The sequence below is a fragment of the Haemaphysalis longicornis genome, unplaced genomic scaffold (genome assembly GCF_048455015.1).
Source record: "Haemaphysalis longicornis isolate Haplotype H1 unplaced genomic scaffold, Haemaphysalis longicornis Haplotype H1 scaffold_2, whole genome shotgun sequence".
Classification (NCBI taxonomy): Eukaryota; Metazoa; Arthropoda; class Arachnida; order Ixodida; family Ixodidae; genus Haemaphysalis; species Haemaphysalis longicornis.
The window spans coordinates 239,558,510-239,581,586 of record NW_027526295.1 but is presented as its reverse complement, the minus strand read 5'-3'; the positions used below and the strand labels follow the sequence as shown (position 1 = coordinate 239,581,586).

Here is a 23,077-nt window from a genome sequence, read left to right as displayed (position 1 = left end):
ATAAAATCCGGCGGGGGAGAAAGACGAAGAATACGGAACAAACCTTACCGTCAAGGTACAGCGAGTTTGCTTGTCTTTCAGGGGAGGTCGCGGGCTATTTTTTTATTTTCTTCAATAAACCTCGTAAGACCCAAGTAAAAACCTGAAATGTGGAAGTAGAACAATGCGGAACGTTCTAATGAATAATGCCATAAAAATTCTGTCAATACAAGACTCCTTTATATTTCGTTTGCACAGCTTTACACCCCCTCTGGAAGAAAAAATGGGAGGTAACCTTTGAAGGTTTTTTTTGGGGGGGGGGAGGGGGGGGGTGTGTGCGTTGTTCCGTCGTTTTGTCACAAAAAATATGCAAAGGAATAGGGAAAAGCCAGAAAGAAAAAGCCATTGAAGAAAAGCGCACCCCCAGAAACATTAAAGCCATGACGGAGTTGATTGTATAGCTGTGATTTTTTTTTCTCTTGCCGTGGCCGTTACACCAAATACAGCCCCAGTTGAGCAGCTCTTGACATGCTAGAAACGTGAATAGTAATAATGCAAAATATCATGGGCAACCAATTATAGCCCCGATACCGTCCTCATTGCTAAATGCTTGAACACTTGGACACTACTAAATCTTGGACACTGCTAAAAGTGTGCAAGGTTCTCTTTACAACGTTCAGCTGTAGCACAAAACATTTTCGTTGTATTCAAGAAGGCTTGGTTGGCGATTTGGTTGGTGAGATGCATAACCCATCTTTCAACTTTCCTTTCCGTATGCAAGATTGATGACAACGCATCCGAGAAGCCACTGGGCACGCGAAACGATTTGTTGCCTTTTACGCGCCAGGTGATTGCACAAAAACAGTTTAGTTTATTTTCGCGGGTTTCAGGCTTCTTCTGACAGGATTTTATTACTTCGACATTCTATTACTCCACACACCGAAATGGGTTTACGTTTAAAAAGCGAAGTCCTGTTAGGAAATGTCTTTTCGAAAAGCTGCTTACCACTGTCTGTATACCTGATTATATAAAAGTCGGCGACTTGCGTTCGAAGGAAGTCGGACAATGCACAGTCTCGCACGTAGATATATTGCTGCGTATTCTTAACGCCTTTCTGCGAGAAACAACTTAATATCAACAGTTACGCCATTATCTGTAATTCATTGTCCCTGGTCGCGCGTGGGCACACACCCGCAAGGTGCTCGGCTGCCGCAGACAGCGTTCCAGAGATGCACCTGATAACGCTCTCAACTGTCCACTCCGCGATAAGGTGTCAAGATCGCTGGAGGGGAGGCTCACTTGGCCACAACACACACTATGCCCTGCAGCGCGCTTCTCTCTATCGACGTCCTTGTGGGACTTGGCTCTATCGGATCCGCTCGCACACCAAATCTGAGCGTCAGTAAACTTTCCGCTCCTTGTTAGCCCTTTCGGACATCAGCCTTGGCCTTTCAGTAGTCGCGGACACGGCAGCTGAAATTGAGTAGCTTAGAGACACCCGCCGTTGTGGCCGAGTGAGTATCCGCGACATGGCAGAGAAAAATATGACGATTCGGCGAATTCGGCAACTCGACCGAGACGGCGTCATTGAGCTCCGCCGGAGTTACGGCCAGCAGATGGGCATCGGAGCGCTGGACTCGCTGATGAAGTGCGATCCAGACGGCATCTATGTCGCTGTCACCGAAGACGGTAAGGCCGAACCTAATACCGAGCTTCAATGTTTGCGCCTACGCTACTACGCTTGTGTCTCTTTAAAGTCAAAGAAGCAGGTCTTTCGATATCTTTCAGCGCACTCTAACAAGGATAGCATATACCGTTTGCTTCGCAGGATCGATTGTTTCATTTTTTAAATGTTTATTGAAATGCCACAACCCGGAGATCTATTGCTAATCCATCAGACCCCCCTAGAAATAGCGAGAAGCTATGGTTTTTTGCCTTCAGTATGAACCAACTAGCCCATCTTCACACTTTAGTGCAGCTATGGTAAAGGTGGGTATGGGTGGGAAATAGCAGGGGGAAAAGTTGGTCGGGATATAAAATGCAGAAGTGTGACCGAGACTACTTTTGCTAATCTGGGTGGGTATGAGGTGTGGGGAGAGCACTCAAGGAAGGAAGGAAGGAAGGAAGGAAGGAAGGAAGGAAGGAAGGAAGGAAGGAAGGATGGATGGATGTAGAAGAAAGGCAGGAGAGGTAACCTGTCTAGAGCCTAGTTTGCTATCCTGCACATGGGAACGGGTACATAGGCAAAGAAGAGAAAGGAAAGAATGAAGAAGAGTTGGAGCAGACAGGTATGCCCAGCGCTGAAACACTAAACGTTCAAGTTCAGTGATTGCCACCGGAGGCTTTCTGTCTATAGTCTGGTGTTCAAGTTCGTCGCCCGTAGAAAGCGTAAGAGTTCCTTAGTCACCTTCTGAGCGGATGACAGAGAGGGCCAGTGGCACAGAATCTCCTCCTCCGAAAACGGCCGCCGATAGTCCAGGTTCCTCAGAGCTGACGACAGTTTCTTTTTTTCAGGCGAGTAGCGTGGGCACTCGCATAAAACGTGGCGTATCGTCTTCGGCGTGCCGCATGTTTCGCACTCCTCACTTGCTGCCATTCCTATTAAGTATGAGTAAGCATTTGTGAATCCCACCCCCAGCCAGAGACGGCAAAGAAGAGTTGTGCGAGACCGTGGGAGGCTTAGTGCAAGGGGACGTTGCCGGTGCGAATCAAGGGCACCAACACGTGCACATGTGAACTCTTCTGTTAACCATTGAGAGATTTTTTTTTTTTTTTCCAGCCAAGTATGCAGAGGGCCCTAGTTGCGTCCGTCCTAGACAATGGAACGAGTACAGTAGTAGATGTTTGATGCGCCAACCGGGCGGCAGCGTCCACACTTTCGTTGCCGACAATGCCGCAGTGACTGGGAAGCCACTGCAGGGTGACATCATGACCCGCCTGGGCAGCACGGTCGTACACCATTCTTATTTCTGTCAGTAGCTGTTCGTGAGGTCCCCGGCACAGGGCTGACTGGAGTGACTGAAGTCCAGGCTTCGAATCACAGAAGATAGCCCATCTGCGGCACGAACTTTGCTCGATGGTGCGAAGAGCGCTACGGAAGCGGGAAGGGAGCCGAGGAGAATGTCTTTACTTTTGAAATCACGGATGCGTCGAACGAAAATACAGGTGGTGTGTATGCGTAGGAGGAAAATGGAAAATGTTTTGTCGCTTAGCAGGAGAGGGCAGAGGAATAAGAGTCATAAGTTGTTTGAGGTAGACTTGTTAGGAGTGAGAGTGTTCCGTCGATGTGAGTGAGTGAGTGAGTGAGTGAGTGAGTGAGTGAGTGAGTGAGTGAGTGAGTGAGTGAGTGAGTGAGTGAGTGAGTGAGTGAGTGAGTGAGTGAGTGAGTGAGTGAGTGAGTGAGTGAGTGAGTGAGTGAGTGGCTGAGTGAGTGAGTGAGTGAGTGAGTGAGTGAGTGAGTGAGTGAGTGACCACAATGGCAAGTTTGAAAATGTTCATTTTAGAATTACAGCTCACAGCAGAGAAGAGAAAAGAAAAGACAGCGAATGCTACCTCGCCTCTACAAACGTTCACCGAACCAGAGGTAAAGACAATGGAGCAAGAAAAGAGCAACCGAGCAAGCTTAGTACACTCCCTTCACGGCGAGCTGCATTTACGTCCTTGAGGAGTCCTTCAAAGCATTCAAGGACTCCGGTTCTAGTGAAACGCAGGGTAGGGCTTGTGAACGGAATTAAGTTGAAAGCAACCTTGATAAGTTATCCTGGCTTTGTACAGCTTGCGGTCTTAGGCACAACGTTGTACTTGAAAATGAAACGTCCGGATAGAAAGGAGCTTACAAACGTACGCCGTCATTGTTAAATTATCAGTTCGGGGTGCACCCTCCACATAATCTTCTGTCCATTGTTGCCTCGGACCCTGGAGAAATTGTTTGTTATCGTCGCTGCCGCACGTCCTCTTTGGGTACACGCAGATTTCCGAACTGACACATTTCCTTAGCACGTGTGTACGTTTACAGCGGACGGGATGTTGTTAGGCGATAGCGTTGCGTATCTAGTGTCACAAGACGCGATGACACAGACCCGCGAGGTGATTGACCGACGGGCTAAATATGACACCGCCGCCACAGATGCGACACAGACGTTGCCTTCGTCTTCCTCGGAGTGGCGAAGAAGCTAAATGTGGTTCTCCGTGGCGAAAACCGACGGCTCGCTCTGTGGCAAAGCCAACTTTGCAACAGGAGTTCCCTAACCACACTCTTGTGTCCTATCCATACCGTCTGAAGAACCTTTCAACAAACATGTCGGTAAAAAAAAATTGCGGATGGTCACAGAAGGGCTGTTGCAACATTCGGCGACATTGCCGGGCAAATTATTCACCGTCAACCGAAATCAGTGTACAGCTGCCGCTTAAAATCGCAATGCATTATCTGCAATCTTCTTCAATTTCTTTTTTTTTTTTTTTTTTTGCTGCTCGCCAACTGATGGGCGTTGTGAGGCAGCGCTCCTTAATTGATATCTGTGCAGCCGGTGAATTTGGTTTTTCTTTCTTGTTTATGAGTCCTTGTACGGTCACGTAAGATTAGGCTCTCCTTACTTTTTTGCCCTGCCACCTTCTTTTTCTAGTGTGTGTTGTTTTTCTAATGTTTTTTTTAATTATTTGCTCAGGAATGTAGTTTTCTTAAGCAACGCCATAGTTTGGTTGAATATAGTTTCCCCGCTTTAATAAGAAACAAAGCATGTGCGACAATAATGTACTTCCCTGTAATGTCAGTTAATTTATATCTGCTGTTTCCAGTTCCCCTTAGAGAGCCAGTTTTTCGTGCTGGTTCTGTGGGCATTTAGTGAAGAAACGAAAGTCACACCTCGAGATAGTTTATTTATTTATTTATTTATTTATTTATTTATTTATTTATTTATTTATTTATTTATTTATTTATTTATTTATTTATTTATTTATTTATTTATTTATTTATTTATTTATTTATTTATTTATTTATTTATTTATTTATTTATTTATTTATTTATTTATTTATTTATTTATTTATTTATTTATTTATTTATTTATTTATTTATTTATTTATTTATTTATTTATTTATTTATTTATTTATTTATTTATTTATTTATTAAGGCTACCATACTCGGGATGCTGCTTTTGCTTTAGCCGGGGTTTGACAATGTAATCTTGTCGATGCCATAATCATTCTTCGCAGCTGCCATAGTGCGTTCAGCATTGCTTTTTTTATTATTCTGGCTGCTGGTGTTTCCTCTTGGTCCTCTTGGTTTGTATATTTTGAGCATTCTAGCCGATTTTCAAAGAAAACAGGCGTTTCGAAATCATGAAGCCCCACGTGTCACTCAGCTAACGTACCTTATTATAAACTGACAATCCTGAGACGACTACTTTTGCAGTTCCACCCACGGGCGCACGGCGCAGTGCGCTCATGTGTTGTGAAGGGCAAGTCACGGCGGGATCCCACGTGGCATAGCAGGCGTGAGGGTGGGAGTCAATCAGACACCTCAGCTCGTAGTACATATGCCTCAGGCACGCCGCGAGAAAAAATCGGAAAAACTTTTAGGACACGGGGTGACAATAAATGTCGTTACATGGAGAAGAGCGGCCTCCACTTGCTAAGCGTGCCCGACCATTTCAGGCCAGGTGCAGGGCACCGTAGCGGTGATCGACATGTGTGCCGACCTCTCGTGCGTCATGCTGCACACTGTCCGTGCCGAGCACCAGAAGTCGGGGCTGGCCTCCCGGCTGTGGCGGGAGGCCGTCGAGCCGCGCCTGGGCACGGACAAGAACGCCTTCCTCATCTGCGGCGCATTCCACGTGGCCATGTACTTCCGGCGCTTCGGCTTCGAGGTCGTCTCCACCGAGTGTATCCACTACATCCGGCCGGGAGCGGCCGTCATCTCTTCGCTACCGCGAAGCGTCGAGGGCGTTGACGTGTCCAGACTGCCGGCGCCGCCGTCCGCGGAAGACGACGCCGACGCGACGGCCTCCGCGATCGTCGACTACGACGCGTCCGTCTTCGGCTTCAGAAGGGAGCGTTTCCTCAGGCCCCTCTTGGCTGAGCCTGGTAACGTCGTCGTGGTCGCTCGCCGTGGTAACCACAGCCAGTACGTGTTTATTTCTGTCAAAGTGCCTGCGCTTTCAACGCATTAGCCACACATGTAAGTGGTTCTAGGTTGTTGAGTTAGGGATGTTAGTTTTCGGGTTTTATATATTTTTTATATCGGCGGGTAAAAATCGGGCGGTATTATTCAAAGAGATATTCGGAGAGAAATTGAGTTTGTTTGTAAGACCATTCAGAAATTCGGGGTTTTCTCGGGCTTAAATATACAGATGTACTATGTAATACACTCAGTCTGTTTTATCACAAGTCACCACGAGCTTCTTAACTTTATCTTGAAAACAGGCGCGGAAAAGACTGTGATCAAGAAAGGAGAAATACACAGGACGACGCGCTACTAGTAAATGGCAACATAATATATGGGGCAACCAACCGACATAACCCAACTTATTAACACTTATACAGAGATTATCAATAAAAGTATATTCACGAAATATCAATTATAATATTCACGAAAAACCGGTCATCGATTTTTACGCATTCTTGTTCACATACATTATCATCTGCGGGCTCAACAAGTCAACCCCCATTCCAGACCTGTCCGATCGTTGAACGTATCCCAGCAGGTGGAACGTTCTCGCTACACCACATCTTCCATTAGCTGGGCACAACAATGTCAGTGCAGCATTTCCCAGCTTGGGGTAGCGGGCGGGAGAGTCATGCCAATACGCAATGAGTATGAAAGACATGTGTTTGTGGGGCTTGCTTCCAGCAAGTACTCAGGGAGAATGGCGGAACGTCAGCCCATAGTTGGGCAGATCGCCACTTTGAAAAGGTCCTTTCGGGGAGAAATCGGGTTTAACCCGATTCGCCTGAAACATGTTCGGGGTGTAAAAATCGGCTAAAACCGGGTTTTAATCGAAAGCGAACAACCCTACGTATAGCGGTTGCTGCCAGCGGATACAAGAGTAGCGGTCGTGATTGCCTTCGTTCCGGTTAACTCAGCCGAACAAAGTGTGCTGTTGGGCGAGTTCGCAGTTCACTGTAAAAATAGCTACAGCGCGAATCGAAACAGAGACACGGAAAGACTACGGTACGAGCGCTCAGCGCATTCGACAAGCAAAGGCGATTCGTCATCCCGCCCGAGCATGATGGAAATGCCATTAGGTGTCCACAATGCCTGCAGAACGCACGCAAAGACAGTCATGCACAAGAATGTCATCTCACCTAAAAAGCCAACGGTTTCTTAGCGTGTCTGCTTTATTGGACAATTCCAAGATCTAAGCAGTTTTTCTGCTGTGGCTGGGCATCTGTTTGGAGGATTACAACGAAAGAGTTGGAGGAGGGGGGGGAGGGGGGGGGAGTAGGGTGTATTTAGGGAAGTGAAGTAGTGTGTTTTTGATTGATTGCGTATAACCAGTGATCGACAGCGCGAATAGAGGGGCTCCCTGTAGTGCAGAAATCGACGAGCATATGACACTTAAAACACCTTATACAAACGGCAGTGATAACTACTTCGTTTCATGGTGGGGGAGTATACTTCTACGGAGCGCACAGTAGCGGGATGGTGGTAAGCAAGCGCCCCCATTTTTTTTTTTTTTTTACAAATTACGGGAACTATCTGGACCACTAACCCGCTAAATGTGGCGAACGTACCTGTACTAACCCTAAATGAACCTCACATGTGCACACTGCATGCAAAAAAGATAGCAGGAAAATGCAGCTTCATTGACTACTTATGTATTGTGCAAACACGGAATAAATAAATATGATCGTGAGGCGACTGCTAATTAAAATCCGAAGTTTTTCGACGAATCAAGGCCCAAAGTCGACATTATAATCCTGAAATATCCCATATGAAATAACTAGTGCTTTCTGCTTTCGTAACTCCTGTAGCGCCTTTAGCAGTATACCCACATTACCCAGTACAAACCTTCGATTTTTTCGTTCCTAGGCGCCTCTAGCACAGATCTGAAAAATAACATTTGCTCGTTAGTTCGCAAGATCAGCGAAGCGGACCCACTCTTCAGTGTTTCCGAAACATGAATCAAAACCAGCCGGCCAAGGTTTATTTTTATTTTTATTATTATTATTATTTTTTTTTTGCAGAATAGAAGATTTAACTGCAGGGTTTTCCGCGGAAGTGCGTTGTGGCTTGAAGCGTACGTTCTAGTTAGAAGCCCCAGCGCAGAAAAGAAAATTAATAGATCATGTGCGTACGTCACACATTAGTAAAATACCGGGAGAGGGAATGCCGCGATACATGGGCATTTTTTTATGTCTTTATTTGGACGGGTTTTTTGTAGTTGCCCATGCACATTCATTCTCGTGGTTCATTGTCCCTCAACGCGAGTTGAGGTGCGTCGAAGTGAACTCGTTAACTCTCCCTATAAATATCGTACCACCTTGCTTTATTTCAAGCGAGGCAAACCGTACCTCGCAGCGAGTGTCTTTATGCGAGTGGATAAATAAGCTCTTCAAGTCCCTTGGGCATCCCTCGAGTGCATTTTTTCATTTTTTTTTTATCTTTGGTGCTTAACCACTCTTGGAAACGTCACGGTAGCGGTAAGGTGTGGTTGCATAAAACGGCGCTTTGACCTGTAGGTTTCCTTTGCGCCCACCGTTCCGGAGAGGTCGAGAAAGAAGTGCCAATACCTATAGCCTTTAATTTAATATAATATCAACATAGCGGTGGCGTAGAGGTAGAGCATCCGCCTCGCGTGCAGAAGCACCGTGGTTCGAATCCCGGTGCCGGACAATTCCCCCCGCACCTCCCCGAGGGGGATTGTGAGGATGCAGAAATGCATTGGGTGCACTGATGAGTGTGATGCGATTAATGGTGAAGAGAGAGGCGAGAGTGTGAGCGTAATCATTCATTTTTTTCTTTTCCCACTCCCGTCATTTCCGCTTCGTTATAGAGAAGCGTCTTCGAGACCGCGTTGAGCGCAACCGCCAACTGCAGAGGATCGTTCACGTCAAAGTCGTCAGGAATCGTTTCGAACTCACCGTCCTTCACCGCCTGTCCCTTGATTCCAAACTGCCCGTTGCCTCGAGTCAGCCGCCTGATGCTCATGCAGGGGAGTCGAGGCGCGATGAGCCGCTCTTCGACCGGGTTCAGATCGGGAAGATGCGCCGGCCGAGGAGGATAACGGTAGCCAAAACTCACGCAGCCCTCCTCTTCGCAGCTTTGTCTTCTTCTCCTTCTTCTTCTTCAGCGGTTCCCCTACGGGAAGATGACGATGGTGGTTGAACGCGAAGCTATCTCGTGATGGATTGTTTGGTTGGCCAATCCCTAGGGGCATCATGCCACAATCATCATCAGACGCGCTGCGGACGCCGGCCAACGTACGCAAGACAACCCCCGGCTCTAATGCATTTCTGCATAAAAAAGAATCCGCGTGTTGATGGAATTGCAGAATGAAGCTTGGGGTGCGGCCTGACTCCGGCGACCATTGCCGGCAACGCACTCCCTCACCAGAGCGGGATTGGCCACCCTGGTGTAGTAATGGCCATAACCTCCCATGAGTGCGCCTATTAATTCGAAATTTGTGAACACGCCTCATTTATTGCCTATACTGCAGTATTTAAAGGCCTATCATTTGTTTCCTCCCACAGAGCTTTGGCAGGCTACGGAGTCGTCAGCACAGACATCAGCGGCTGTGCCCTGCTGAGAATTGTGTACGCGGACGATGGCGCCATCGCCGAGTGCATCGTTTTCCACCTGCTCGAGTCATACGAACCATTCCGCAACAAGGGGCTCACGGGGCTCCTCCTGGCGGGTGCCGGGGAGGGACGCGGCCTCGACCACAAGATGTCGCTGGAGACCGCTCCTTACGTGAACATTTTGTATCGCCGACACGAGCCAGCAACGTGCGACTACAAGAGGCAGTTCGTGGTGCCAGTGTAGTGGTGTCCAGTCTCGTGAAACGCGTGTTAAAAGCTGTGCCCGTAAACGCGTTACGTTAGAGTGCAGTGTTTCTTCGTTAAAGTACAAACCTCCTGCTGTCTCGGCCCCCGACCGCTGAAGCGCCTTAAACTCAGAGAGAGAGAGAGAGAGAGAGAGAGAGAGAGAGAGAGAGAGAGAGAGAGAGAGAGAGAGAGAGAGAGAGAGGGGGGGGGCTTCTTAAGCATTATTTGTGCGAATGGTCCTCAGCCCAGGACACCATGTCCTATATCCGGGCTGCCACAGCCCTGACCACAAGCAAGACGTGGTATTCAGGTCGACGTCTGGACAGCAATATGTCCCACTGCTAGAGAAGGGTTAGCGCTGAGAGCGTTGGAAAGTACGCGACGAGTGGCAGAACAGTGCGAACTGCAGATTATGACCGCAATCCCCCAGAGCTGTCATGACAGGCCCCTTTTCGCAGAGTTAACCAGTTTGCCTTTCGTGCGGGCAACTTTAGCGCGATTGCCGAATAAAGTTCACGAAACCGAAAATCTGTCGCCATGATAAATGTGGTAGATTTCTGAAGTTCGAGAGAGCTATGTGAAACGCCTATTCGTGGCTCGCTGGTATTCTTTTTTGCATTGCCCTTCACCAAACCGTCGAACAAATCGCTGACTGCCAGCCAAACAGCACATTCTACTGTGGCGGAATGAGGCTGGCTAGCTGTCCATAGTGTGTGCCTTTGCATCGCATGTGAAATGTAACCACGCATGACGAAGTTTATTAATCAGCTTTCATCACTTCTTAAAGACATACATATCGCATAACAAAATTTCCCGGTCCGCACATTTACAGCCGTAATAAATTTACTAATACAGTCGACGACCGATAAATCGGACCGCGATGAACCAGGCAGGCTTGGTAATTCGGACTGTCCGCGGCACCGCTGATGGCCCCATAGAGTTAATGTATAACAACGACCGATATTTCGGACAGCCAACAGCTCTACATTCGATAATCCGAACCACATTCCTCGCTGCCGCGCACGCCGAAAAAGCAATTGGAAATCTACGAGAACTACTTTTGTGAAGACTCAGAGATTTATAACTGCAAACGCCAATGTTGGAGGAACGGCGTCAACTGCGAGGTCGTATGAACATCGCGATCATAACTTCTTGTTCCGGCATCCCCATGCGCGGGGATGCCGGAACAGGAAGTCATGAACGACTCGGCAACGGAAGAGCCTGAACTGCCACTCAGCGGACATCATTAAGTACCTACGAGGCTGCAGTGTACCGATCCCGGAAGCAGTCACGTTTGAAGACTTTGCGGACGTCGACAATGCGGTGTCGTCGTGTGCCGCATTGGACGACGAGGACAAGCGACAACTTTCATCCCCCAGGGGCCCTAAGGCGCAAATAAATAGATTTTTTTCATGCATCCGTTTTTTTTTTTTTCGGACATTCGGTAGTTCGGACTTATTTACCCTCCCCGCGAAGTCCGAATTATCGGTCGTCGACTGTATTGGACATTTTTTTCGGAAGTTCCGATCTGTGGATAACTCCGCACCAGAAAGTGCAACGCTGCGGATAAGGTGCCTCGTGCCTTGGAGCAGCAGCCCAACCGACGCTTCAACCTTGGTTTAGCGGACCGGCTGTGGTTCGTACCGCGGACAGACAGCGACGAGTATACGGCATGTACTACATGAGGCGCCAATGGCTAGTGTATAAGAACAAGGAGATATAAGAGAGAACATACACTGGGAGAGAAGACAATTCAATCCGTAGTGCACTTGCTTAAGATATCCAGCTGCGCTGCACTTGCTCTTTGAACTCCGAGCCCTTACGCCCGCTTCTAATTCCATTTTATTTATGGCATCGTTAAAGGCCCAAGGGCATTGCATAGTGGGAGGGGGGGGGGGGGGGGGGCAAAAAATACTCTGTGACAGCGTGCACTTTGATGTAGACAAATAATACATATCATACAGTAATAAACACGCGTAATAATAAACAATAGAAAGACAATAAAATAACACTGGAACTATAAGGATTAAATTCAAGAACAAAAACTATTTGGTGAAAATAAATACAGTACGCTGTTGCATAGTTACAAAAGCCCACTCACAACAGTTGCATTAGTCCGGTAAATTCTCTACCGCATGCTAGCTGAACTTGGCAGGTCCTAGGGTTACCGTCCTTTCCTATGTACACTTCGCCGATTGTCCAAGTTTCCGCAACGTCACAGGCATTATGCTGACTTCGTCACTCGGTAACGGTGCAACCGGAGTTGTCGCAGGCTGCATCTTCAAACACGGGCGCATTTTGCAGCGTCGGAGAACTTTCTTGGCATATTGTCGCCCTCAAACAACCTGAAGCCCCTTGCGTATTTAAGCGAGAATGTCGCTGACCCCACTGAGAAGTCGCTCATGAGCGATATGAACGATGAAGTGGGTAGAACCATGCATGATCTCCGTGTGCCAGGAGCGGGCATTTCTGTTTTTTTCGGAAGTTACGTTGAGATTTCGTTGTTTTTTAATGTATCTGTTGAAGGATGAGACTCCAACGGTTCGTGATGATGCGTCAAAAGCGTCACGTAGGCGAGTGGTTCTGGACGCCTCTAGGATGACCTCACAGTGGGGCATGTAGTGGACATGGTCTGAACCAAACGTAGGCTTCACTTTTTCTGTGCGGCCATCCTTCTGGTATTGCCTCTCCACCTTGTCTGATGCCCTAAATGCTCCTTCGTTTGCAAAAAGTAGTCGAGGTAACCTATAAGGTCTCGACAGGGAATTCTTGCGGTCGTCGGCCGTAGAGACTGGTGTGAACTTGCATCGGAGTTCTACTTCATGGCACCCATTTTCCAATCCAATTAAATCTTTGAACTTGTGCAATACATCATCAGCATGAGATTTCGTTGAGTTCATGAGACCAACTGTGCCTACCTCCCGAAATCGCCGAAAAGAGTAAGAGAGGTCTTCATTCTCGTGCGTGTCATGTAGAACACAAACGAGGCTGCTGCCTTTGCTTTTATTGCTCTGGTATCCCAGGCTTGTATTGACGGCGACCAAAGCAGGACTCATTTCTTCCCACTGTACTTGGCTCGTTTTTGCCACGAACTTCTAGATCTGGTCCGAGCCAACGAGAAGGCTAACTCCTGGTTTAAACTCGTTGCCTGGGAAAGTGATGGTATCAGCCAGTGGCTAAACCTCGGCGACCACGCGTTGCAGAAGCGTGTTGACCTTCGATACGTCAGCCATGTCTTCTCAAATGAAAGGAACGATGATGGCTTCAATGACTGTAGACGTGCTGTCACGTTGACTTCGAAGGGTCGCTCTCGTGACTTCAAACTTTTTCTTGGGACCTCCAGATCGCCGGAAAGCACGGGTGACTACATCCATTTAGCCCGTCGCAGCTAATTTCAGCTTAAAGGCGACGTCTGCTCTCATGGATGTCCGCTGACTGCCGTTTTCGAAAACTCCGCGGACGTAACAGCAACGCGGCGTTGTTGTTATCCACGCGCGGAGCGTCTGTAGTAGGGCGTCGCTAACGAGTCGAAGGATGGGTGATTTGCGCGCGGCCACGTGCATCGCTGCATGTCGCAGCCGATTCCGATGGCTTTCGGGCGGGGTCAGAGCTGCACATCGTGGTAGCATGCCGTCGCTTACACGACCCCCACAAGACATTTTTGCGGCTGCTCCGCACGGGATAGCCCTTGGCGGTGCATTTAAAACATCCGCCGTCACTTGCTAGGCGGACTCGCTTGTCAGCAAGAGTGATGTCGCAGGGACATTCATCGTTTCAGTGTTCTTTGGCGCAGCAGAAGAAGCAAGACGAGGTCTGCCCCTTTATGTGAAGGACGGCACCGGCCGGAATAGACAGCTGCTTCTTGGATCCTCGGTCAGCCTCCTCACTTTGTTGGGGCTTGATGATGTGTAAGATTCTTTCCCTGCACTCGACTTCCATTCTCAGAAAAGGCAGCAGATGTTCTATCGCCTGGGTTGAAGAACTCTGACTACTTGTGGAAGCAGTGCTCGCAGAAAGGCGTTGCTGTTTGAAGGAATCGACGATGATGTCGCCAGGTATCACCTTTTAGAGCATTTCATTCAGCATAGACGCTTAAGAAAGCATTCCAATGTCCAAGCTTTCCAGTTCTAACCGGTTCATTTGCAGATCCAACAGTATCTCTATAGCCTTTCGTTATTGAATGGAATCAAAGTGGGTTTCCAGCTTTTCCCGGAATGATGTCCGGTCATGTGTAAGAGCAATGGGGTCGGGGAGGTGATTCCAAAGTTTAATCGCACGTGGGAAAAAGGAGTCGTTCATTGCCGATGTACGGCCGTTAATTCGTGCAATGGGGTTGGAATTAATAATGCGGGAAGAAGTACTGTTCGGTGGCTTCAAAAAGTTCGTGCCTTGATCGTGGGCGAAAAAAGAAAGTGTGCACGAGGCATAGTCGTGAGATGATCCGGCGTGACGCGAGAGATGGCAATGGAAGTGACTGTTTTAGGACGGTGACGCTGCATTCTCTGGAAAACTGTGAGGTTATGAAACGAGATGTGTGGTTTTTTACTGATTCTAGTTCGTTGACGAGATATGCCTGGGATAGACTTTAAATGGACGATGCGTATTCCAGCTTTGGGCGCACATATGATAGGTATGATAGCTTTTTAACATAACGAGATGCATATTTTAGATTGCGACCGGGGAATCCATGTGTGTGCAGAGCGTCTAGCAGATGGACTGCACATGCGGCGCAAATGATGGAGACGGGTACATGTGCACTCCAACGTACTTGTGTGACGTGCCCGTATCGAGAGGAAGCGAATTTATGAAGTAGGTGTGATGAACAGCGGCGCGTTTACGGGAAAATGGCGTAGATTTACATTTAGTAAGATTTAAAGTCATCAAGGATTCTTGGCACAACAGCGCAACTGTGTCGAGCTCCACTGTATAGTTGTTTTCGATTGATTGATTGATTGTCGGGTTTTAACGCGCCAACGCAACGCAGGCGATGAGGCACGCCGTAGTTGAGAGCTCCGAATTAATTTTGACCTCCTGGGGATCTTTAACGTGCGCCGAAATCCCGTACACACAGGCGTTTTTGCTTTTCGTCTCCATCAAAAAAGTGGCCGCCGCGGTATAGTTGTTTTCAGTGTTCAGAATGGCGGAGTATGGCACAGTCGTCTGCGAATAGTCTAAGTTTCGTTTGTATGTTTGTGGAAAGGTCGTTTTTAAATATTATGAATAGAACAGCTGATAGGCTTACGCCCTGATGGACGCCTGGTGATACGTTAGTTTTGGGGGAGCCATAATTATTAGCAGACGTGAATTGCTTGTGGTTGGTGAGGAAGTGTTCTATCTAGGAGACAATATTCGTTGCAATACCCAGTGAACAAATTTTACAAAGCAATAGGTTAAGGGGTACGCGATAAAAAGCTTTCGAAAAATCCAAGAATATAGCATTTATCGGAAGGTTATCATCCATGCTTTGTAGGAGGTCGTGAATGGATTCGGCTAGTTGGGTCTCGCATGAGAAGCGCTTTCGGAACTCGTGCTGGCGGTTATAAAATAAATTTATTGATTTGAGGTGAGTCGCACTATTAAGCGATATAATGTGTTCCAGTAACTTAGAAGGAATGCCAGTCAGGGAAATTGGTCCGCAGTTTTCTGGATTGGCTCGTTTTCCATGCTTAAATATTGAAACTATCCGGGCTATCTACCAGTCGTCTGGAACTTCACCCGTTTCAATGGATTGCGTGAAGATGAGGCAAATTGTCTGACTCTCCACTGTAACGGTGTTTACTAAAAGTTTGGGGGTTATTCGGTCACATACTGGCGCTGAAGATATGTCGGTGCTGATATTTGGTGCTGAACTATCGCGGGCAGAGCTAGTTTTTTGTAATTTCTACAACATTTTCTGATTAATCCGAACATGCCCATGGTAAAAGACTTCTTGATGTTTTACGACCCACACAGACTACGAACCCTAAGAAAAACTCGATTGCAAAAACACCCTCTCGGAAAAAAATGGTCGCGTATCTGCCCACTTTGCTGCAAATATCGTCGAAAGACGATAATATTCTGTCAGCCCTGCCACGTAAATATCTCTCTTCTCTCTCCCGCCCACCTCTCACGCTCTCTCCTTCCTTTCTCGCTTCTCCCACGATAAACACTCGTGGGAGGTTTGCTCAAGTCAATTCAATTTTCCCGCGTTCCACTGCTCTGGTGCCATCTGTTGGAACTCTTCGTTACTGTTGGAATGCCGCCATGAGGTGTACAGCCGGTAAAAGGCTTATCTATAACACAGCTTTCGTACTCTCAGCCCTATCCTGCCCCGACGGAGCGGGATTTTAATAAAACTACTGCAGAATTCTGAAGTCTTCGCCCTTCGCTTTTGCCTCCGACATGTTTGGAACGAGCCTGTTTCGGCAGTTTTCGGATGTAGCTGGTTGAAGTTGAAATCGCTGTTATAGACAAGCGTTTTACCGACTGTACACGGGCGCGGGCTCTTTTGGTATTTTTGGGTTAAAGTATTGTTTTAAACGCATATTTTTTTTAAAACTTCCATATATTCTCAATTAAAAAAAACACTGTAGTACCAGTTATGTATTCATGTCTCGCCGTCGCAAATATGCCTAATGTTTTCTTTTTGCTCAACAATGTTTAAAAGTATAAAATATGGCACAGGATTTAATCGTTTGGAAAGGGTTTGCCTACATAAACTTCTCGTTTCAGAATTATTCGAACTTGTGGCCTGGTGGCTGAATCGCGGTACCGACAGACAGACAGTCAGACAGACCAAATTTTCAGGGTTTAAGGATCCCAAGAAAAACTATATCGTCTCTAAAAAAGATTCTGCGTCGAGTAGGTCTTCGAAACACAAACGCACTATGACGACTATCTCACATTTCACACTGCCTGGTTGAAAGCAGGGTTTGTACTGAGCGGCGACGAGCAGCAGAAGGCTAAACAAAAAGAACTTGTAGCCATGTTACCAATGCAGCAGGACGCAAAAAGTCGGCGTCCACCGCTTGCTCTGGCACTGCCCAATAGGCGGTGTTGTAAGTAAGAAAAGTTGGTGCAAGTTTTGAAATTAAGTCTGTCAGGCGGCGAGGCAAACTCCCGCCTCCGTAATGTCACTGGCAGAAAAAAAGGCAGTCTTTTAATTGGGGGTCTCATGAAGTGGCTTATTAAGCGGTTCGTGAAAGAGCCTAATCGAAGGCCATGCTCGTCTCGTCTCTCGAGGATACGTTTGGTGTAGACGAGTACACGTTTTGCGGTACCGCTGGCTGATCTTTTCAGATCCATTCATCAGCTTCCCCGCGTTTCAGTTTGTCCGGACTCTGAGGCCCCTAAAGTCATTACAAAGTCAGCTGAACAAAAACAACAACAACGCGTGTAACTGCGCATGAAACTTGCGGTGATGGATTGTGCGGAGAGTAACGTATAGAATGGTCTTTTTGGCGTTCTGTGGCCTTGTTGCACAGAACAACGCCATCGTAGCAAATTTTAATCACTAGAAAACTACTATAATTTTTGCAATATATCTGCAGCGATATGCAAGATATACCTTCCACCGAAGGGCTCAATTTAATTGTGCACTCTAACCAAAGAAGTTTGCTCAGGTTGGCAAGCAATATATTATTTATGATGGACGCCCTTCGGCTGCACTGTTTACTCGACAAGTCGGCGTTTATCGTTCATCGTTCGTATTCAATATGCAATCACCGTTTGAACAAGAACGCCTGGACCAACAAACCAACTCGTGGCGTTTCAAATACGATTGACCGGCAATATTCGTTTATTTTATTTCCCTTTGCACCTGCTTGGTTACAATTTTCTTTTTTATCTTTTCTTCTGGGACATCATTTTGCCTTCGATGCCTATGCGTCAAACCCAAGCCTTTTGCACCACGGTTTCAAAATGTTCTTGTAACCAGTGAAACTTTATCCTTACAATCGCTGGCGTATGTAGACGGCGCATCTATCAGTCCGTGCTGTCTAAAACGCTCTAAGTGAGTATGATCTCGTTTTATAGTGGTTTTTTTTCTATGCTTAATTTTCCCACCACCCTTGCCTACGCACCGTGATATTTATTACAGGGAATATTAAGCGGAATTCGGCCCAAATAGAACAAGTGAAGTGGGATTTACTAGATTTCGGAATATTGCAGAAACAGGAGCATCTGCTTTAGGCAACGCTCTTGGATTATCCCGTAAGCTCCGTTAGTTCGAAAATATTGTAAATAAATAAATATTCAGGCAAAATTATTAGGTGAATTGGTCAGTACGCGATCACAGAGAAAACCGCTTTCCTGCGGCACCTATTGTCTGAACTGCCTTTGGTTCTAAATAAAGTTTTTTCTCTCTCTCTAGCTCTCTCGAAAGTGCTTTGGTGTGGAGCTGCAGCGCAGCCCTGCCGTCCTGTAAAATTTAAGTTTAGCTTCTTTGTAGGACACAATTCTTTGTAGGGTTATGGTAACCCCTCGTGTCGACAGCCAGTGTTGTCTTTTAATTCTCAGCTTTTCTATTTGCACGTCAACTTTCGCTTACACTTGAGCTCACACGAAAAAAAAAACTCCTAATCTTACTCGGAAATGCTTAACGTTAGACTTGAATAGCAAAGCTTAACGTGCAGAAGCAAACTTTCATTGGAATGCCATCTAACAAGATGGCAAGTTGGGCGAGTTGGTGCTGATTCATATCGACAACAGGCGCGGAAAGACGTAGACTAAGAAAGAAGACTAGCGCGTCGTCCTGTGTATTTCTTTCTTAGTCTACGTCTTTCCGCGCCTGTTGTCGATAGGAATGCCATCATCGGGCCGGTGGCTCTGACCATTACGCCAACGGAGAGAGCCTTCTTTGATATGGAAGACTGACTTGCAGAGCTAAGAAACTATTTCTGCTGGAATAAAGTTTCGATTTGGCAAGTTACAATATTAACGCTCTCTTCTAAAGAGAATTCGCACAAACAGTCATACGTTGGCGCTCCACATATTTTCAAGTGCCACTTACAAGCATACTGGTATCTTAAAAACGTTTTTTTTTTTTTTATCCTCTTCAGACTAACACAATAAGAAGCAGCGTTCATGAAAAGAACTAGCTTGCTTCGCTTGGGGCTGTTCGCTATTGCCGGCACCATCGCGGTCCAAGGCCTGTCCCTGCATGGGCCCAATGTCCTCAGTGGAGAAAGCGGCCCCAACTATGCCACGGAAGGCATCACCGGCCACAGTGCAATGCTGGAGAGCCCTCTTTCGTGGAAAGATTGGCATGACGTCGCCATCAGCGGCGGCCACTCCAGGCAGCGACGCCAAGGCAAGCTCCTGTGTTTAGGCAACGCTGTGGTCACCACCTTAGTTACTACGCTGCTTGAGAGGAATCGGGAGAGGATCAAAGAGAACGAGCCCATCTACATCGGCGGCACGCAGAACCTGGGCGTCATCGTGCTCAAGAACGGCAGGGGAGTCAATGTGAGCGCTATATTCACGCACGCGTACACGTGACCGCACACGTGACTACCGGCGTTTTGCTTTCCTTCGCAGGTGCACACGGCTTTCTTCAACGGGGAGATCGATGTAGACTGCACGGACCCATTCTGGATCAAGATCACTTTCCCCGTGGGCATCCGCAATCCGGACGTGGTGTTCGACTACGAGCTGCCGGGTGGCCTCGTCTCCGGAGAGATGAAGGCCCGCTTCGAGCTCTTCGGCGCCAACGTGGTGCTGCGGCTTCCGAAGGTGCGCAACGACACCGTCAAGCCCTACATCGCCGACGTGAACTTCTGGTCCACGCAGGGATTCAAGGTGGGTCGCACACACCGACCGGCGGGTTCATACATCGTGGACGCGTTTACAACACGCGGGGAGGAGCTTGTTTACTGGTCCAGGAGTGTTTTTGATTGCTTCAAGCGCAGCTTCTTAAATTCAGTTTGGCCCGCCCCGGTGGCTCAGTGGCTAAGGCGTTGCGCTGCTGAGCACGAGGTCGCGGGTTCGATTCCCGGCCGCGGCGGCCGCTTTTCTGATGGAGGCGAAAAGCAAAAACACCCGTGTGTACGAGATTTCGGCGCACGATAAAGATCCCCAGGTGGTCAAAATTAATCCGGAGCCCTCCACTACGGCGCGCCTCATCGCCTGCGTTGCGTCGGTGCGTTAAACCCCACAATCAATCAACAATCAATCAATTAAATTCAGTTTGTTGAGTTTTATGAGACCAAAAAGTACACAGCTGTTCCACAGTTCTGTTGCAAAGGGCTGTGTTATAAAACGCACTTGAGATACTCTCCAACCCCGCCTGGGTAATTTAATACTTCAGGAAGCCCCGAAAGATGCCAGAATGTCAGAACCACGTTTAAGTCCACGGGATCTTTCGAACCACTATCCGCTCACTCGCATCGCCACAATTTTCTAATAAGAATTAATCAATCGAAACTACTTTTTATGCATTAGCTTCGGAGATCCTTAGTACTCGCATTATCACGGAGTCTAATGTTGTGTCGTTGCCACACCAGAGTTATATCTAAATTGCTGAGTCAAATGTGTTACACAGAGATCTCAGCACAGAAAATAAGACTGGTCAGACATTTTGTTACTGTTGGGAGATATATGCAACTTTCTTCCAAAAAAGAAAGAAAGAGAAAGGAGAACAGTGCACTTTCATTGTGTGTGCATCGTTGGTTAACGTACACATTACAAGAGGGGAGAAACCGCAGGAAAGCAAATGAGGAAAACTGGTCAAGCTTGTCACGTTGGCAGAATCCGTATTAGTAACGAAAAAATAGTGGAAGGTCATCTCGGCACCTAAAAGTAACAGAAAAAGCTTAGCGTACAAAGTTGAGGTGGAGCCGTAAAAGGATAACATAGATCGAATGACTACAGAAGCTCGTGAACTTGTTCGTTTGTGAATGTAAGCGAATTTTTACTCAAAGTGCCTTTCTGGGGGCTGTTGGTTCTTCAATTTGGAAAGACTTCCCTAAGCCCACAAACCAGGAGACAAGGCTCACGAGGCGGATAAATTTAGAAAGGCCCAGTCGAGGTTCTGCGCGCCGAAGCTATAGCACTATGCGCTTAGGTGCGCCTTTGAAGAGAGTGCGGACTGCTTTAAACCACCCAGTATTTTTAACACATGTCAAAGCCTTGTTATTACGTGCGTTTTAACAGTAGTATAATAATTTATTAAATAGGATGCCGCGAAGCCTACTTGGGAAAGAGAAGGTTGAGGGGAGGGGTTAAGTGTGGCACGCAAGCAGTCATACGAACATGTTTCTACCTAATTTCTGTTTTGAGGCTCCATCATTCCGCTAAATTCGTTTAAATTTATGAGAGCACGTGCTTTTTTATTACTTTTGATGCAACGCAAGCTTAGCTCTGATCTTCCCGGAAGAAAGAGATCACCCACCCCTCTTAGGGTACAACTATATCCCATTTTCCGAAAGGTATGACATCCATGCTTCATGGGGGGTTGGTGTAGCGAGAGCCTTCCGAAATCCTGGATTCAAAATATGCGGGATGTTTAGGCTGCACATATATGAACATCATGTTCAATCAATGGCACAGACTGCGATTCTTTTTAAAAGAGTGGATAGCAGGTGCTTAAGTAGCGTTTCAGGGGTGGGGGTGAAAGCTTGCAGTAAACGGGCGAACGTCTGTAATAAGGCTGCACGAAGCTGTGTTGAACAGATGTCTCTGACTTCTCTGCGTATCCAAGGCTCGAAAGCTGCCCTCTGCGTGTTTGCTCATGTCCGTGCAGATGGAGCTGACCGGAATGGGTCCCGTGACCGCTGTGCTGACCACCGGCCTCACCCTCGTCTACCAGCTGATGCCCATGCCACTCATGGAGTTCTTTAGGGTCCTCATGATGCGTGTCATGCAGCAGTTCCTAGAGACGGCGCCGCTGCCATTTTGAACGTGCAGTCTTATTCAAATTCGCGCCAAAAGTTCGCTGGCCACAAATTACTAAAGCTTAACTAACAAGTGCAACCATAGCATTTTTTTCAAAATTACAGCAAAGCTGTGTATGGCTAGGATCCAGCAAATAGTCTCCGGCAACAGAGCTCGATGTAGACAAGAATCGCACGCGAGGGTAGCGCCACGTTGCGGCGCCCACTTAAATCCCCGGGGTCGCAAAACTGTGCGCCACACTATAGTGAACAAGATATTCTAGTTCATTCTAGCTGCACGTTATGCGTATGGAAAAACTCGTAAAAAAAAATAAAATATGTCCTCGGGCTTTCACATTATAATATAATACGGCTTATATTTCGCCTAAAAAATGTCTTCCCAGCAACGTGTAGAGTTCAAAGGTGAAGCCGACTTTCAAAAAAACGTTGTAAGTTTAGTTTTTATAAGATGGCTTTCCCACATTGAATGTAGCTAGCACTGTGAAGCATGCCCACCTTCGGACGGAGCATCATTACAGAAAGTGGCTGAAACTCTTGCTTTATTGCAACTATCCCGAAAAAAAATTATATTAAAATTAGCCGCTAAGACGACTCTAACATGACGCCGTGTTTTATTTACTTTTCAAAATTACGTAGTTTACGGTGAAAGTAGAAATATTGTGGAATTCTCGTCTGCTGTCAATACACAGGCTTTTACTGAAGGGAAACGGACAGCCCCACGTTTGCCCTCTAAAATAAAACTCTAGTTCGTCGCAGTTTCAGTCAGGTAATAAACCAGGAAGTATGATAAATCGCAAATTAAAAACAAATGTGTTTTACAGCTTCATGCACCCCTTGGACTACTACCCGGCCAAACCATTGTCGCTTACGTTAAGGATCGGCACCACAGCTTCGCTGGTCATCCTTCTTCACGGAGTGGAAGGGCACTGGATCTTTCAATAAACAGTGCTTTCGATCAATTTATGGTACAAAACGCTTTGCTCCAATTTCATAGTTACGCTTCTGCTTGGCATTATTTGTGGACCGGGAAATTCTGTCTTGGCTAACGACTTCTGACCAAGGCTGTACTTATCGAATGAGTGCATGTATTTGCCACCCACGTGAACCTCGCAACAGCAAAATATCTGTATCGTAGCCGTGGCAGTCAACGTCGTCTGATAGCTAAGACTTCAACACATGCCATTTTCAACGGCTCACGCAATTATTAAAAACCCGTGTTCGAGCCGCTGAGGTACAGTGGGTTAA

At 47.1% G+C, this 23,077-nt stretch overlaps 2 protein-coding genes across 3 annotated transcripts; both read left to right on the top strand.

Annotated features, from left to right (window-relative positions):
- Window positions 1–1,261: 1,261 nt before the first annotated feature.
- LOC144170235 (uncharacterized) lies at window positions 1,262–11,380 on the top strand. Its single transcript, XM_077699885.1, has 3 exons — window positions 1,262–1,668; window positions 5,631–6,099; window positions 9,669–11,380. The coding sequence occupies exons 1-3, from the start codon at window positions 1,509–1,511 to the stop codon at window positions 9,958–9,960; spliced, it is 921 nt and encodes a 306-aa protein (XP_077556011.1). The 5' UTR covers window positions 1,262–1,508; the 3' UTR covers window positions 9,961–11,380.
- A 584-nt stretch (window positions 11,381–11,964) lies between these two features.
- On the top strand, window positions 11,965–22,791 carry LOC144170232 (uncharacterized). Of its 2 annotated transcripts, none has more exons than XM_077699883.1 (4): window positions 11,965–13,870; window positions 19,001–19,406; window positions 19,479–19,739; window positions 21,682–22,791. In XM_077699883.1, exons 2-4 carry the CDS (start codon window positions 19,026–19,028, stop codon window positions 21,835–21,837), a joined length of 798 nt encoding a protein of 265 aa, XP_077556009.1. In that variant the 5' UTR covers window positions 11,965–13,870; window positions 19,001–19,025; the 3' UTR covers window positions 21,838–22,791. The 2 variants fall into 2 exon arrangements, with proteins under 2 accessions (XP_077556009.1, XP_077556008.1); XM_077699882.1 differs by lacking the exon at window positions 11,965–13,870 and adding an exon at window positions 14,963–17,952.
- Window positions 22,792–23,077: the final 286 nt, after the last annotated feature.

Coding starts and splice junctions, on each gene's coding strand:
- LOC144170235 (XM_077699885.1), top strand. CDS start 1,509: ATGGCAGAGAAAAATATGACGATTCGGCGAATTCGGCAACTCGACCGA. Junction 1,669..5,630: donor TGTCGCTGTCACCGAAGACG/GTAAGGCCGAAC, acceptor CGACCATTTCAG/GCCAGGTGCAGGGCACCGTA. Junction 6,100..9,668: donor CGCCGTGGTAACCACAGCCA/GTACGTGTTTAT, acceptor TTCCTCCCACAG/AGCTTTGGCAGGCTACGGAG.
- LOC144170232 (XM_077699883.1), top strand. CDS start 19,026: ATGAAAAGAACTAGCTTGCTTCGCTTGGGGCTGTTCGCTATTGCCGGC. Junction 19,407..19,478: donor AGAACGGCAGGGGAGTCAAT/GTGAGCGCTATA, acceptor TTTCCTTCGCAG/GTGCACACGGCTTTCTTCAA. Junction 19,740..21,681: donor GGTCCACGCAGGGATTCAAG/GTGGGTCGCACA, acceptor ATGTCCGTGCAG/ATGGAGCTGACCGGAATGGG.